The 15,647-nt window shown below is 36.0% G+C and overlaps 3 protein-coding genes, 1 long non-coding RNA gene, 1 other non-coding gene and 2 pseudogenes across 5 annotated transcripts; 3 read left to right on the forward strand and 4 right to left on the reverse strand.

The window, feature by feature from the left end:
• Positions 1–2,698: 2,698 nt before the first annotated feature.
• On the forward strand, positions 2,699–4,095 carry LOC104761395 (uncharacterized). The gene is made up of 2 exons (XM_010484473.2): positions 2,699–2,837; positions 3,242–4,095. The coding sequence occupies exons 1-2, from the start codon at positions 2,828–2,830 to the stop codon at positions 3,901–3,903; spliced, it is 672 nt and encodes a 223-aa protein (XP_010482775.2). The 5' UTR covers positions 2,699–2,827; the 3' UTR covers positions 3,904–4,095.
• An 865-nt stretch (positions 4,096–4,960) lies between these two features.
• On the forward strand, positions 4,961–5,729 carry LOC104763438 (uncharacterized; annotated as a pseudogene).
• A 554-nt stretch (positions 5,730–6,283) lies between these two features.
• On the reverse strand, positions 6,284–7,222 carry LOC104761396 (NDR1/HIN1-like protein 26). The gene has a single exon (XM_010484474.3). It carries the CDS (start codon positions 7,097–7,099, stop codon positions 6,458–6,460), a length of 642 nt encoding a protein of 213 aa, XP_010482776.1. The 5' UTR covers positions 7,100–7,222; the 3' UTR covers positions 6,284–6,457.
• A 3,170-nt stretch (positions 7,223–10,392) lies between these two features.
• LOC109130555 (uncharacterized) lies at positions 10,393–11,495 on the reverse strand. The gene is made up of 3 exons (XR_002036485.2): positions 11,259–11,495; positions 11,042–11,145; positions 10,393–10,911 (listed from the first exon to the last, which is right to left on the reverse strand). It is a non-coding gene; the product is annotated as an uncharacterized LOC109130555 (long non-coding RNA).
• Positions 10,602–10,800, reverse strand: LOC147922969 (small nucleolar RNA U3; annotated as a pseudogene).
• On the reverse strand, positions 11,256–11,474 carry LOC147922970 (small nucleolar RNA U3). Its single transcript, XR_015589822.1, has one exon. It is a non-coding gene; the product is annotated as a small nucleolar RNA U3 (small nucleolar RNA).
• A 384-nt stretch (positions 11,496–11,879) lies between the features above and the next one.
• Positions 11,880–12,506, forward strand: LOC104761397 (uncharacterized). The gene has a single exon (XM_010484475.2). It carries the CDS (start codon positions 11,880–11,882, stop codon positions 12,504–12,506), a length of 627 nt encoding a protein of 208 aa, XP_010482777.2.
• Positions 12,507–15,647: the final 3,141 nt, after the last annotated feature.

The raw sequence follows: 15,647 nt of genomic DNA on the forward strand, positions 1-15,647 counted from the left end.
CGCATATGCCAAAATTGAAACACCACATTTAAAGAAACTGGATGATAGAACAAAAGTGTTAGTTCATCTCGGAATAGAACCTGGTTCTAAAGCATATCGACTTTTCGATCCTTCAACTCGGAAAGTCATAGTGAGTAGGGACGTGGTGTTTGATGAAGACAAAGGCTGGAATTGGATCCACTCTACAACAGAACATTACAGAGAACCAGGAATGTTCAAGGTTAGCATTGGGAATTTTGGAAATCATGGAATTGCAGAAGAAGGAGACACAGAGGAAGCAGAACAAACAGAGGAAACAGAGCAGCATGAAGAACATTCAGATCTTGAGAATGATAATGTCTGTGAAACTAATAATGATGACCATGAAAGTGAAACAGAAAGTTTAGAAGCAGTACAGCAAATACCGAGAAAATCAGGAAGTCAAACCATGATGCCAAGCTATTTGAGTGATTATGTGCTTTTAGGAGAAATTGAAGGAGAATACTTACTCTTATCAATCAATGAAGAACCGTGGGAATTTAAAGAAGCGAGTAAGATGAAAGAGTGGAGAGATGCTTGTGAAGAAGAAATCAAATCCATAACAAAGAACAAGACTTGGTCGCTTGTAGATCTGCCCAGAAATTGCAAATCAATCGGATTGAAGTGGGTGTTTAAAATAAAACGCAACTCAGATGGAAGCATTAACAAGTACAAATCAAGACTTGTAGCTAAAGGATATGTGCAAAGACATGGCGTTGACTACGATGAGGTTTTTGCACCTGTAGCTCGTATTGAAACAGTTCGATTCATCATCTCATTAGCTGCATCAAACGGTTGGGAAATACATCATCTTGATGTGAAAACGGCATTCCTCCATGGAGAACTAAAAGAAGATGTTTATGTAAGTCAACCTGAAGGTTTTGTGGTTGAAGGACAAGAGAGAAAAGTCTACAAACTTCACAAAGCTTTATATGGACTTAAGCAAGCACCAAGGGCGTGGAACACTAAGCTGAATCAGATCCTCAGAGAATTAAGTTTCGTCAAGTGTTCTAAAGAGCCGTCTCTTTACAGAAAACAAGATAAGGAAGAACTTCTTGTTGTGGCTGTATATGTCGATGATCTCCTAGTCACAGGATCGAACCTGCAGCTCATTCTAGAATTCAAAAGAAATATGGCTATAAAGTTTGAGATGACTGATTTGGGAAAGCTTACCTATTACCTTGGTATAGAGGTTCTTCAAGAAAAGGATGGAATCAAGTTAAATCAAGAGAGATATGCAAACAAGATTCTTGAAGAAGCAGGGATGAGAGATTGTAACTCTGTTTCAACTCCGATGATGTTAAGTGTGGAGCTATCCAAGTCAAAATCAGAGAAGTCTATCAACGAGAAAGACTATAGAAGGATGGTTGGATGTCTCAGATACTTATTACATACACGTCCCGATTTGTCATATGTTGTTGGAATATTGAGCAGGTATATGCAGGAGCCAAAAGAATCTCATGGAGCTGTAATGAAACATGTACTCAGATATCTTAAAGGAACACTTGAGTATGGTTTATTCTTCACTAAAGGAGACACCTCAGGACTGATTGGTTATAGTGATAGCAGTCACAGCGTGGATATAGATGATGGACGGAGCACTAGCGGTCATGTGTTCTATCTCAATAACTGTCCGATTACATGGTGTTCACAGAAGCAGCCAGTTGTCGCATTATCCTCATGTGAGGCTGAGTTTATGGCTGCTACAGAAGCAGCAAAGCAAGCTATATGGCTTCAAGAACTTCTTGCTGAAGTAATTGGATCTGAGTGTGAAAAGGTGATGATACGAGTTGATAATAAGTCAGCCATTGCCCTCACAAAAAATCCAGTGTTTCATGGTAGGAGTAAACACATCCATCGAAAATTTCACTTCATTAGAGAATGCGTTGAAAGTGAGCAAGTGGAGGTTGAGTATGTTTGTGGAGAAAAGCAGAAGGCTGACATACTTACTAAAGCGCTTGGTAAGAACAAGTTTGGAGTAATGAGAAAGCTCATTGGTGTGCAAAGCAGCTCAAATGGAGACTTCAAGCTTAGAGGGGAGAATGTTGGATAAGCTTGAAGAAGCAAGCTTAGATTTAGGAATACTAATCCTATTGGTGTTTGGATTTCTAGAGTTATTAGGAATCTATATTGTTAGGAGTTATCTAATAATACTTGGTGTTTGAATATGATTAGGAATTGTTTTTAAGTCTCTATATAAAGGATGTCAAAGTGTGACATAACTTTGAGAGTTTTAGAGATTGAGAGATTGTGTGAGATTAAGTTTTGAGTTATTTTCTTAATCTATTAAAAGAGAGTTATTCTTTTAAATTCTTGATCTTCTAAAACTAGAGAAACAAGCAATGTTAGATTTGCGGAGTTTGATGATGGTTCTTATGTTTATTAGTACTTCAAATATATCAATGGTATTTCTCTAAACCATATGTGGTTTTTGTGACTATGCTATAGCTAAATTGAATTATATAACAAGTTCTTTCTTTATAATCCATTATTGCATCTCATATACGTGTTATGATGACTCTTTGTATCTTATTAATTCGCCTGAGTTTTTCTTTTTGATTTTGATATCCAAATAGAATTCAGAATCAAATAAAGTAATAAACAAATGCTTCGAATCCGATTTAGATATCCAAATTTTGGGACAATTATTAACCAAACGTGACAATATTAAACCTAAACGGGTAAACTCATCTCATTGACGGTTACAATTTGGTGATAAGTTTCGTTGCCAATCATAAATTTCCATTAGTGTGGAGATATCTCAAACTTCGGAATCGCACTAATTAGGGTTTCACGATTTTTGGCAATCATGAATCCAGGTAATCGTTCTTTTTGTAATTAGGGTTCTACGATTTTTGCTTATTACGATATCTTTGGAGCGGAGGTTAATGTATTTTTTTGCCTTCGTTGCTTTTATTAATCAAGTTTAATCCTGTTCTTCTTCTGGATTTGTGGTAATTTAGAGAAACGCTTGTCAATTTTATAGTTAATCAATTTCAATCATGACAAAATCCTTTCGGTTCTGCAATGGCTCTTCGAACCCTAATTGTAGTGTTGAAGTTCTTTGTAACGTTTTTTTTTTCCTTCGTTATCTTAGAACTGTCTATTGAAAGTTTCTCTCCTATATATCATCCTATGGTTGGAATTTAGAATTTTATGTTTATTCTTCTTTGCAAAGTGTAGTCCAAATTTGATATGGTTTGTAACACAATCTTATTTTCAGTGTTGGGACTTGCATCTTGTTTCTCCAATGTTGAGTCGATCCCAATGCTAAATGGGTCGAACTTTTCAGAATGGAAAGAACGTTTGTTACTTGTGCTTGCCCCCATGGATCTTGATATTTCCCTCAGGGAAGAGCGTCCAGATGCCTTAACGTACATTGACAAAACCGAGCGTTGGGACCGTTCCAACCGCATTAGTATGATGATGGTGAAAATCCGGATCCCACCAAAATTCAGAGGCATTATCCCCGATGATGTTACAACCGCTAAAGAAGCTTTGGCTGCGGTTGAGAAGTACTATGCTAAAAACGAGAGGGCAGAGTCTACAATGGTGATGGCTGAGTTTTTGTTAAAGAAAAAAACGAATGAGAGTGTTAGAGAGCATATTATGATGAATATGAGCGTTGCAGCTAAGTTGAAGAAACTCGGGTTGTGTCTTCATGATAACGTCGTGGCAGGTTTGATACTCGATAGTCTGCCCTCAGAGTATGATCTGCTTAGGAAAACTTATAGCCGTATGCAACTTGAATGGTCGACTCATGATCTTATCTATCATTGTGTCCAAGAAGAGGAGAGGTTGAAGAGTGTAAACAAGGAACATGATCTTGTTGCTGGTAAAGTCATATGTGATAAAAAAAGAAAGCACTATGACGAATGTTTATGATTTGATTCAGGAGTGACATTTTGAATAAGCCATATGCTTTAGAGGCAGTATGTGGAAATAAGAAGCAACAAAGGTTTTTGGCATTTTAGTTGTTGTTTTTTATGTTTTTGTAACAGATCTATCATAATATTTTGTGGTTACTCTTATGTTTGATTATATTAAATTCTAAAAGGAACATATGAAAACAAAGTCATCCATCGATCATTGGATTAAAACAGTTCTTGCTCTTATCTTCTTGTTCTGTTTCCCCTGTTTTTTGCTCTGTTCGTCTATTAACACTGAAGTTACAAAAACACTTTATGATACTTACAGTAGGTTTTAAAAGCTAGTACAAATATCTTCGTAATACAATATGACAATACCATTAGCCGCAAAATCTCTAGAAACATCTAAAAACCCAAAATCTTATAGTTCAGGTGATTCATGGATAGATTCAAGCCTTAGTCTCTTATTCATTTCTATTCTATGTTCGTAATTGGATAAACATAAGATAAGCTGAGTATGCTGTGTGAGATTCACCTTCTTATGATGTGTTTATATATAGACAAACACAAAGATGCTCCAATTATTAAAATCATGGGTTGTGTTTAAATTGGAGTGGATAGTAAAAAAGTAGGTGGGAATGTAACAGATTCGGATCAATGTGTATCTTAATGAACAAAAGAAAATTAGAGATCAAGTCTTGAAAATGTTAACACGTGTACACAATGGGTCGGTTCTTGCACATAATAAAACATTATTTTTGGACCGACTTTTTAAAAATCCATAACCATATGGCTTGTCTAATACTTCGTGGTATATCATGATGAAACCTACTTAATCTATATCTGATAAATGGGGAAAAAGATAACTAATACTATTTGCGATTGGAACTTGGAAGTCAATAGAAAAAAAAGAATAAAAAAATTGAATAAACAGTGGTATTTTCCAAATTTTAGTCGAGAAAGGATTCTTAAGTAGTTTTTATAAATAGAGATGATTGTAAAACAAAAAAAAAGTTACTTCATGTCCTTAACCTCTTCTACTAATTTACAACAAAGTTTTACTTTCTTTAGCCATGGCTCAACAAAACGATAGGTACACAAAAATCTATGTAGCAGGTTTGCCTTGGATTACAAGAACCGAATGTCTCAGAAGCTACTTCGAACAATTTGGAGAAATCGTCTATGCTAATGTAGTTTGTGATAGAGCAACACAACGATCAAAGGGATTTGGTTTTGTAAGCATTTTAAACAATATATAGTATTTTAACATGTAGAGTAATTATTGGTATACATTTAGTTTTTTTAATCATGAGTTTGAGTCATCATTATTAGGGCACGTTCAAAGAAGTTGATTCTGCAACGAGAGCATGCGAGAATCCAAATCATATGATAGACGGACGAACGACCAATTGCAAACTTGCTTATCGTGGTGCTAGGTTCCCAATAACCAACCAATCCAATACGGTTATCAATCTCAATCCTCTCTCTTTTGGTTTTCTCTCTAATCCGATTAATTATTACATTTTAGTAGTGACATGATAATTATTCATTAACAATCTTTTGTTCTTGTGTAAACTCAGGTCAACCGGTCTTTATGTACTGGTATTTTAATTTCTCCTTTTTCATCTATATTTTTTTATACAATTAAAACCAATTTGTAGCTATCGTGTGGTATTAACACGGAACTAATGATTTTTTTTTTTTTCCAAATTCAGCCCGTATAACCAGCGGTCTTACGTATGTTACCCTTGTATCCGTATTAAACGTAATCTTAATCTCAGACATGGAGCTTCATGTTCTGTTGGCATGCATCCTCGTAGTGAACTGGGTTTAATTATATAGTTCGTCTGACTTTTAATATTAGCGTAAGTGAGATATTATAGTAGACTTTTATGTCATTGCTTCTGTTTGAAACAGATTATATCATCTAATACTCTACTTTTTATTAGATTCTACCTCATTCAGGATTTTTTTTTTAATAAAAAAACTTTAATAAACTGTTTTGTTATTAAGGTTGACGCAACAAAAGGAATACCTAATTAACGAACATAAAGAATTTATTCTTGCAAGAATATGTTATATCAACTAAACTGCGACATTCTTTATTCGAGTCTTAATGAATCTTCTGCTCTGCTTCCTCGTACGTATCTGTTCAAAAACATAGAAGCTCCAATAGGAAAATAGGTGACTTTTACTTGATATTTCCCTAAAGTAGAGTGAAGATGTAAGAAAAAAAAAAGTAAACTGACTTCAAGAAACACAGACAATTATATATATAACCCCAATAATCTCAAATCTTTATGCGTCTAGCTGAAGAGTAAAAAAGGTTAAAATAATCAGGTGAAACTATAGAAAAAATCAAACTTCCTCTGCTTTTCAACCAAGGATATGCTCTGTTTTGTTATTTTACCTCTCTATTATTCTATATAGACAGTTCAATGTAGCTTTACAAAAAGTACTAATCACCAGCACACAAATAAAATTAAAAAAACACCATCAACATACATAGTTTTACGCATAAGTCAAAGAAGCTACAGTGTATATATATGGTTGATTATGATCTATATATTTCATATAGTTGTTGAGCAACGAGTCCCTTGTAGTGAAGCTAATGGAGGAGTGGTCATGTTCTGTCCAAAAGCTACAATTGCAAGACAATTTACATTGAACCGGTATGCGCCCGAGACCCATGTACCAATCTTCCACCGTAGCTTCCCGTCCATCTTCAAACCAATGATTACTTTACCAGTGGTGCGATCATGACCGATTTGATAACCGAAGGACTGAGCAACGGGTAGCTCAGTACCTTGAAGAAACGCTGTCAAGAGATTGATTTCTTCATGGGATTGGTAAAAAGGCGATAGAGAGACCTCTGAGGTGATTTGTTGTCCTCTATAGGCTGCGTAAACAAGTAGCTTGTCGTAGTAGATCCCGACTTTTTTGTTAGGGTTTTTGGAGAAGAGAGTGAGTTGGATTGAAGAGTTGAGGAGATGAGTGGAGGAGGAGGAGAGATTGAGGCTGTATATATCGGCTTCCGTGAGGGAGAACTCGGGTTTCTCTGGGTGGAGGATGAGCCAAACGAGTAAGATGATGAGGAGGAGGCCGCTAAAGAAAGTTGAGAATGTAAAAAAGAGTTTCTTGTGACGATGGTTGATGCTAATCCCTCCTTTCTTGGCGCAATGTTTTGGAGAAGTAACGGAGATTTGAGACATTTGGAGAGAGAGAGAGAAAGAGAGATGATGATGAGGAGAAGAAGAAGAAGAAGATGGACAGAGAAGAAGGAGAGAAGGCGAAGGGGTTGGTTGATATAAAGAGTGGAAGAAGAAAGCAATAAGCACTTAACCGGCAATTATCTTGGTGGTCTTTAGTAATGCTTTTTTTGACTTAGTTGTCTGCTTGCGAAGGTGTGAAAATATTGACCGTTGGATTAATTGATAAATGGACTTCTGTTTTCTTGCTGTCGTTTTTTTCTTTCTTTATGAATATATTTGCGTGAACGTTTTAGTTACTTATATTAGTGTACATGCTTGATTAGTTAGGGCAAACACGTACCAAATTATTGATAAAGTTAACACATCGTGAGACTTTGAAATGACTAGAAAAGCAAAAGCTTAATTCTCTTTAATTTCAAATGATTAGTATTTTGTGATATTGTGCATGGTAAGTTTTGTGATATATTGTGCATGGTAATTCTCTTTAATTTCAAATGATTAGTATTTTGTGATATTGTGCATGCGAAGTTAGAAGACAAAATGTCATGGGATGAAACCGATTCCATATAATTAAAGACCTGAGATGTGTAGACTAAAATCGATATCGAGATTTTGGTAGTTAAATCACTATATATGTTAAAGAAAGCACAAGTGTAGGATTAAATATTTTATTTAACACTTAGATTATTAGACTAATATGGGGTAAAATGATACATAGAAGAAAATAGTTGAACAAAACATTTGGGTCAAGAAGCTTGTATATATATAATAACAAGTTTTATGTAAAGTATATTCTTTTCTTTTTTTTCGATGTAAAGTATATCCCTATATATTAATAGAGAAGCATTCTCAACAATGATGTGTCGTCGCTAGAGAGCTCGAGACATTAATGAATTTATTGCTCTTATTTTGGATATTTACACATAATTGCTATTGAATGATTAAAGAATATTCCTTTTCAATTAATTAAAATAATCAAACATTTTAATTTTAAAATATATTTTAATCATTTTTATAACATTTAATTATTATATCATTATTAGATCTAAAACATTTTCAAAAACCTAAACTATTCACCTATTAAAAAAAAGTGATTAATATTCACATATTTAAATTTTCTAAAATAAAATTATCGCAATAATCATTATTATAGGAAATGTATTTATTTAATACAATTGGTATAATATTTCACGAATGAAACATATTCTTACAAAAAAAAAATTAAACGAAATAAATAATCTTTTATAGATTGAAGAAAGAGCGGATGATATATATTTAGTTGATACATAGTAATTTGATTATATATATTTAGTTGATACATAGTAATTTAATCAAAACATCATCTTACAGGTTTTATATTTGGTTATTACACTAACAAATTTTAGATTTTCGATAATAACTTTACTTATAATATTCATATTATTTGTATAGATTTATCCCGCACATAGTGCGGGTTGTTACCTAATTCATATGTATATTACAAAGAAAGAGAACGAGTCGTACGGTATATGTGAATGAACCATGAGTCCGAAGATCCTTTTGTCGGAACCTAGTTGTAAGTTTTTGCTCGATTTGTAGTATTTACATGAGACAACCCCACGTATTATTAAAACCATATACTATACAATTAATCGAAGTGTACAAGAATCAACGCCTCCAAATTGCTTTAAAAAGTTTCATCCTATGAAAAGCTTAGATTTTTTCCTTCCACAAAAGCAGCTTTTCACATTTTTAAAAACAATTGGATAATATTATATAAATAAATTGGATAAATATTTAGACTAGAAATATTGTCTAAAATCTGTTAATGTCATGGAAGACATGAGGAATCTATAATTGGCTTTTTCATAGGGAGGAAATATTAAAAAAATAGAGAGAAAAAGAAGGAAAAAAAAACCGTGGAAGCATCTCAATCATTTCATGGGGTTGTGCTTTTTGTGTCTTTATGTAGCCGTTCCTTTTACGCTAAGGAAAGATAGAGCAACTCGTGTATGCATCCAAATTTCTTTAGATTTCACAATAACATTTGTAAGAAAGTTTTATTGTATAACTCTGTTAGCCTAGATTGTAATAAGATGGAAAACTTAGTAGAAGAGATCTGATTCGTATATTCAAAAAGTAATGGATCTTAGCATGCATCTTGGAAGATCCATACTCTATAATTTTAAAATTTTCCTTTGGGAATACCCCTTAGAAGTTTTATGAAAAGAAAAAAAAAAAGCTTTCTGAATATAGCTCTAAAAATCATTTTAAATTTTAGCCTCTTCTGTTATAAAATTTTCACTTCTCAAAAGCGTAGGGACCTCTCTAACTCTGAGAAGTTGGATAAAAGGAGAAATGGAAACAATGCGACATACTAGTTTATTAATTTATATATGGATTGTATTTGTTATATTGTAGTATGCTTTTTGGTTCATGAATAAACTACTTATAAAAAATGACCCCATGGACTTTGGTAGCTAGTGTGCGATTATAATAATGCTCTTCACTTCTTTTGAAATACTTTCTGAAAATTGTTCATCATTGTAATGTTCTTGCTTTGGACCTAACTTTTTACGGTTTAGCTATTCAAACAATGAAGTGTGAAAAAGAGACTATGCTTTTCAATAATTTCTTTGGTATTTAAAAGTCACTTTTTGTTGATTTTTCTCAAAAGTTTTGTGTTTTAACGAAAGTGAGTTAATATTAAAAGAACCCCAAGTATATATATATGTGACTAATGTTATAATTTCTATATGGTTGATGAGACTTAAGTCTTGCAACAAAAATATCTATCATCCAGAAGAGTTTAGAACATGCATGTAAAAATTGATATATATATTGTCCAATTTTTCTTTTCCTATATATTTGATATTTGGTCCAATCTGAACTGTAATAAATTTTTGGATTTGTCTTTTTGGCGGGCCAACCGAATGGGGCAACATGATGTGAACCGGATTTGTTGCGGAGTGAAATGAACTTTAATGCAACTTGGAATCTCCAATACATCGCTCTATGAGACCATGAAATAAGAAAAGCTAGAGGCAATTATCAGATCACAAGAATATATAAATACGAAAGTACTCACATGATTTCTTAGTAAGCTAGGGTCGATGGTTAAGTTATGTACAGGGCTTTTGGAAAAAATATGCAAACTGCTGGGTGATAGAAACGTAGTTTATAAAATGGCAAAAAGAAAAAACCATTTCTCGATATAATTAAGGGTTTCATCCTTCCGCATGGAATATGCTAATATTGTGTGTATCGCTTATCTTATTGGATGTCTCCTAAGGAGATAGGCCCTTAACCCTTAGTTGTTTTTCAGATGTATATATACTATTAGACTTGTATATATTGACAATTACAACCGATGTGAGATATACTAAGTAAAACATTTCTCCTCGACAAAGCCTCGTAACATAGTCATTGTTCCTAATGACATTTATATACTGAATTAAATTAATATAATGACGGCTACAACAAAAAAACGAAGGAGTGAAGGAATCTTAACAAAAAAAAAAGGGACCTGTCAGACCGCCGTGCGACCACCCCAGCAAGGTAGAACCGAGCCGAGTAACGATCCTCTACAGCACCAGATGCGTCGGAAGACATATCTGATCGCACTGTCATGGTTCATCAACCAGGGTTAAGGGCCTATCTCCTTTGAAATCAAGGAAACAGAGGTACGTCCTATAGGATAGATCCTGTTCAAGTAAGGTCGTGACCACTGTTGCTTTGTGGCCATATATAAATAACTCGTTTCTCCATAAGCTTATCGATGTGTCAAGAATTCTAGTCGTTGTTACTCTGTTTGCTGCTACTACGGTACTACCCTATTGACATGGAATAAAAAGCCTCAATGTCAATGAAGAAAACAGCAACAAATGTTGTTATTGCGGCTAAACTGTTTATGGTTGTAGCAGCTGAAATAAAGATAGTTATACTGTTTCTTTGATGGCATACATAATGAATTTGTGCTGCTGCTTTACTGCATATTTCTTCAGCTTCACTAAGCTCTTCTTTTTTGTCAAGACCTGAAATTTATATTTCATGGTAGATGATAAAACCTAAAACAAAAAGACGAGATTTTAATCTTAATGTTATCACAAGATTTGGTCAAATGCGAACATGTGATATCAGAGCTATAATGAAGAAGAGTGTCGGACAAAAAAAAAGAAACCTGTCAGACCGCCGTGCGACCACCCCGGCAAGGTAGAACCGAGCCGAGTAACGATCCTCTACAGCACCGGATGCGTCCAAGAACAGATCGTGGCCGTTAATCACGCTCTGATCGCACGGTCATGGTTCATCAACCAGGGTTAAGGGCCTGTCTCCTTAGAAATAAAGGAATCAGAGGTACGAGCCTATAGAACAGATCCTGTTCAAGTAAGGTCGTGACCATAGACGCTTAGTCTCCGTTATATATACTGAAACTTTGCTCTTCATAATAACGATGTGGGACAAAATTAAAGGATCATATTAAAAGCTAAAGAGGATACATGGGTAGTAGTGATAATTGGTTGAAGGCCCACGTAGTTATATATGCAAAGCCCATCCCTAATCAGTTTGTGAAAGTGTATTCAGTTCCTGCTTTTAATTCAAAGTTTGTCATGTATAACGACCGAGCTAGTCAACGAATATGAAAATGCAACTCTCGTAATAATTTTACCGTATAATTAAGTTTGTGTTGAGTTACTGTATAAATTGTTTGTTTCTTGGGGTCACCAAACCATCTCAATCAAGCAAATCATTCTCCTCTAAAGAAAATATTAAAAAAAAAAAAAACGAAACAATAGTCACCATGGAAAGTAAGATCAAAACTCTTCTCTCCACGATTCTAGTTGTGAGTACTTTGTGTGCCACTACTTTAGTGAACCCGGGGCTAGCTCAACTACCAACCATTCCTGGCTCCCCAACTGATCTTGCAAAATGTTGGTCATCGCTCCTTAAAATTCAAGGTTGCGAAGTCGCAATCTTCAAATCTGCTTTAACCGGTAAGTTTGAAAACGTTGGACCAACATGCTGCAAGGCGTTTACCGAGATCGACGCAAAGTGTTGGCCCAAAATGTTTCCATTGAATCCTTTCTTCCCTCCTCTTCTCAAGGATGGTTGCTCTCGCATCAACGCAGCTGCTCCCTCACTTGCAACATCTAAACTCTCCATTGTTCCTGGATTTTCTTTTCCTGGCTCTCCGGTTGATATCACAAAATGCTGGTCATCACTCTCTAGTGTCGAAGGTTGTGTAGCTGAGATATTCAAATCAGTATTCACAGGAAAGTTTGGTGATGTTGGACATATGTGTTGCAAAGCGTTTTCGGACGTAGATTCAAAGTGTTGGCCTCATATGTTTCCGCTAAATCCGTTATTCCCACCTCTTCTCAAAGATAGTTGCTCTCGCATCGAAGCAGCTGCTCCTACACACAAGTAATCAAGTAGCTATATATATGGGGGGTTTTATATCAAAATGCATTAAATTAGGCTTATTATAGCTTCTAGTTCTAATACTCTAGAAGAGTTTTCTTTATTCCAAACAGCCAGGGAAGTTATTCTTCACATGTAATGGTTACACTACGTCTTATTATCTACAATAATGGCATATTTGTTATCTTTTCAATAATGGACATCTCGTTTGCTCTAATCTCATTGAGGGATAATCTTGATTCTTGAAATAGCTATAGCTTATGCCCCCTTGTATGATCTTGAAGACAACTTGAGCAACATTTTTTTTTGGTAGGAGACGGGAGACAAATGCCTCCCAAATTTATTCAAAACTTAAAATCAAACACAAATCTGTCTTGGACACGCAGTGTCATTCCTATCATCCGACAAGATCGACACAATCCTACTTGGAACTTCCTCTAAAACATGAAATCCTAAATGAAGAGAAAACATATAGGCTGCTAATCCATCCACAAGACGCTTAGTCTCTCTATACACATGCGAAATACGGACACACCAGTCCCTTGTTATAAAGTCATGGCACAGACGTACCAAGAACGACAGAGGATGCGAATCACTAATCCCTGTCTGAAGAAACCCGACCACCACTTCTGAATCAACCTCCAACTCTAAACGCGACACACACTTACCCCACGCAAAATGAAGACCGTAGTACACTCCCCACAACTCTGCTAGAACAGCCGAGCATATCCCTTTGTTCACCGCAAAACCACCTAACCAATTCCCTGACACATCACGTAATACCCCAGCAGCATAAGCCAAACCCGTATGACCCTGTGAAGCCCCATCTGTGTTCAGTTTCAACCAACCTTCTCGCGGTGGTGTCCAAGCTATCATGCTCTCTTCCCTTACCGGTTTATGTGTTGTACCCTTGTTCTTCAAAAACGCCGACGTTGCCTCCTTTGCCAAATCTTTCAAGAACTGCACCTGATCACGACACCTCCCATTCACTCCAAACACATTCCCGCATCTCCACTTCCAACTCCACCATACTGATATAGCAAACATGTTGACCAATCACTACTCAAATTCTCATACAACCATTCCAACAAAGATGTCTCAAAAAATCGAGTCTATCTTCGTAGAGGCACTAACCTCCTCCATACCCCCTCCATATCTGGACAATCACGTAAAATGTGGATTATGGTCTCTTCCCCACCTTTACAGACTTGGCATAAGGTTGAATCCGCCGTCTAAACCGTTCTGCATTTGTCATTATCGCTTGATTCCCCACAAGCCACAGAAAAAACATTTACCTATGCCGGTACCGCCACACTCCACACACGAGACCAAAAAACAGCCATATCAGGTGATGGTATTGTACTCCGCGTGAGTAGTTCATACGCCGACGTGACAGTAAAGGACCCGTCTGAACTCTCTCCCCAAGACAAGCGATCTGTCGCAATTGTAACCCTGTCTACCACAATGGCTCCTAGTCGTAGTCTAGTGTCCTCATCAACATAAGCAGACATTCCTCCCAGGTTCCACCCAGTACCATCACGCCACATATCTTGCACTAGTACACTCAAACACTCCGCAGGTAAAGAATCACGCACCCCATCACAGAGAGGCTTTCGTGTGAGCCACTCATCCTGCCAAAAACGAACAGTACTACCATTCCCAAGCACCCATCAATGGCCCAAACTGATTACCTCCCTAATACTTCGTGCTACACTCTGCCACGTCGACGACCAAGTATTTTTAGGTGATAACCATTGCACATTATGCATATCACCCACCTTGTACTTGCTTCTGAGCACACAGGCCCACAAACTGACAGAGTCATGAAGAAGTCTCCAACCCAACTTAGCCAGCAAGGCTTTATTCATTTTTGCGGCCTGTCGAATCCCAAGACCGCCTTGTTTCTTCGGGAGACAGACTCTCTTCCAAGAAACCAGGTGTTGCTTCTTCTTATCACCCGCGCTACCCCATAAGAACGTTCTCGACACTTTATCCAACTCTTTCAACAAGCTTTGTGGCATCGAGATAACACACATAGTATGCACCGGAACAGACGAAAGCACAGCTTTAGTGAGTGTAAGACGGCGTGCAAGACTCAAACATCTTCCTTTCTAGGGCTGGGCATTCTGGTAACCCGTTCGGGTTCGGGTATTACCCATTCGGGTTCGGGTAAACGGGTTTAGAAAAATAGAACCCATTGGGTATTTTTAGATATATGGGTTCGGTTCGGTTTGGGTACTATCGGGTTCGGGTCGGTTTGGGTTACAAATTTTAGAACCCGATTAGTACCCGAACTACCGGGTACCCGAAAAAAATACAATTAAATTTAAATTAATTTAGTTAAATTTTGACTTACATAACAAAATATTTTAGATATTTTGATTATTTTTGATATTTAGGTATAAAACTAAATAAAATATTCAAAATTATAATCATAATTTTGGGGTAATTGCATTATATTAATGATAAATATTATAAATATGTTTATATGTTTGGGTTTAATGGGTACTCAAACGGGTACCGGGTATTACCCGACCCTAACCCGAACCCACTGGTATTAGAAAATAGAACCCAATAGGGTTTTATAGGCAAACCCGTACCCAACCCGAACCCGGTTTTTCGGGTCGGGTTCTAGGTTGGATATTCGGGTACGGTTTTTATGCCCAGGCCTATTCCTTTCCAACCAGCCAATTTCGAGGAGACTCTCGCTAATACTTCCCCAAATGTCTCCTTGTTTAACATCTTCTGTAATATAGGCATTCCCAGATATTTACCTAAATCTTGTGTAGATTTAATACCACTCTCATCAATGATAAGTAACATTTACCGTATAATTAAGTTTATTACAGTATGTTAAGTGTAACACTTGATATGTTTATTATGAGTAGAACTGGGACTTTTATCCGGTACTTGTTTCTTGCTTGGCTACGGGCTTCTATCTATGACGAAACAAATTAGTCCAATTTACTTTGCTGTTAGAAAAGAAATTAAAAATAGTCCAAATATATGTTTATTTTGGATTAATTGTTTGAAAGCCTACAACTTGAGTTACTGATATCAGTTTGTGAAAGTGTATTCAGTTCCATGTTTTTAATTCAAAGTTTGTCATATATAACGACCGAGATAGTCAACGAATATGAAAATGTAA

Source organism: Camelina sativa, chromosome 18, assembly GCF_030686135.1.
Source record: "Camelina sativa cultivar CO46 ecotype springtype chromosome 18, ASM3068613v1".
In the NCBI taxonomy this organism is placed as follows: domain Eukaryota; kingdom Viridiplantae; phylum Streptophyta; class Magnoliopsida; order Brassicales; family Brassicaceae; genus Camelina; species Camelina sativa.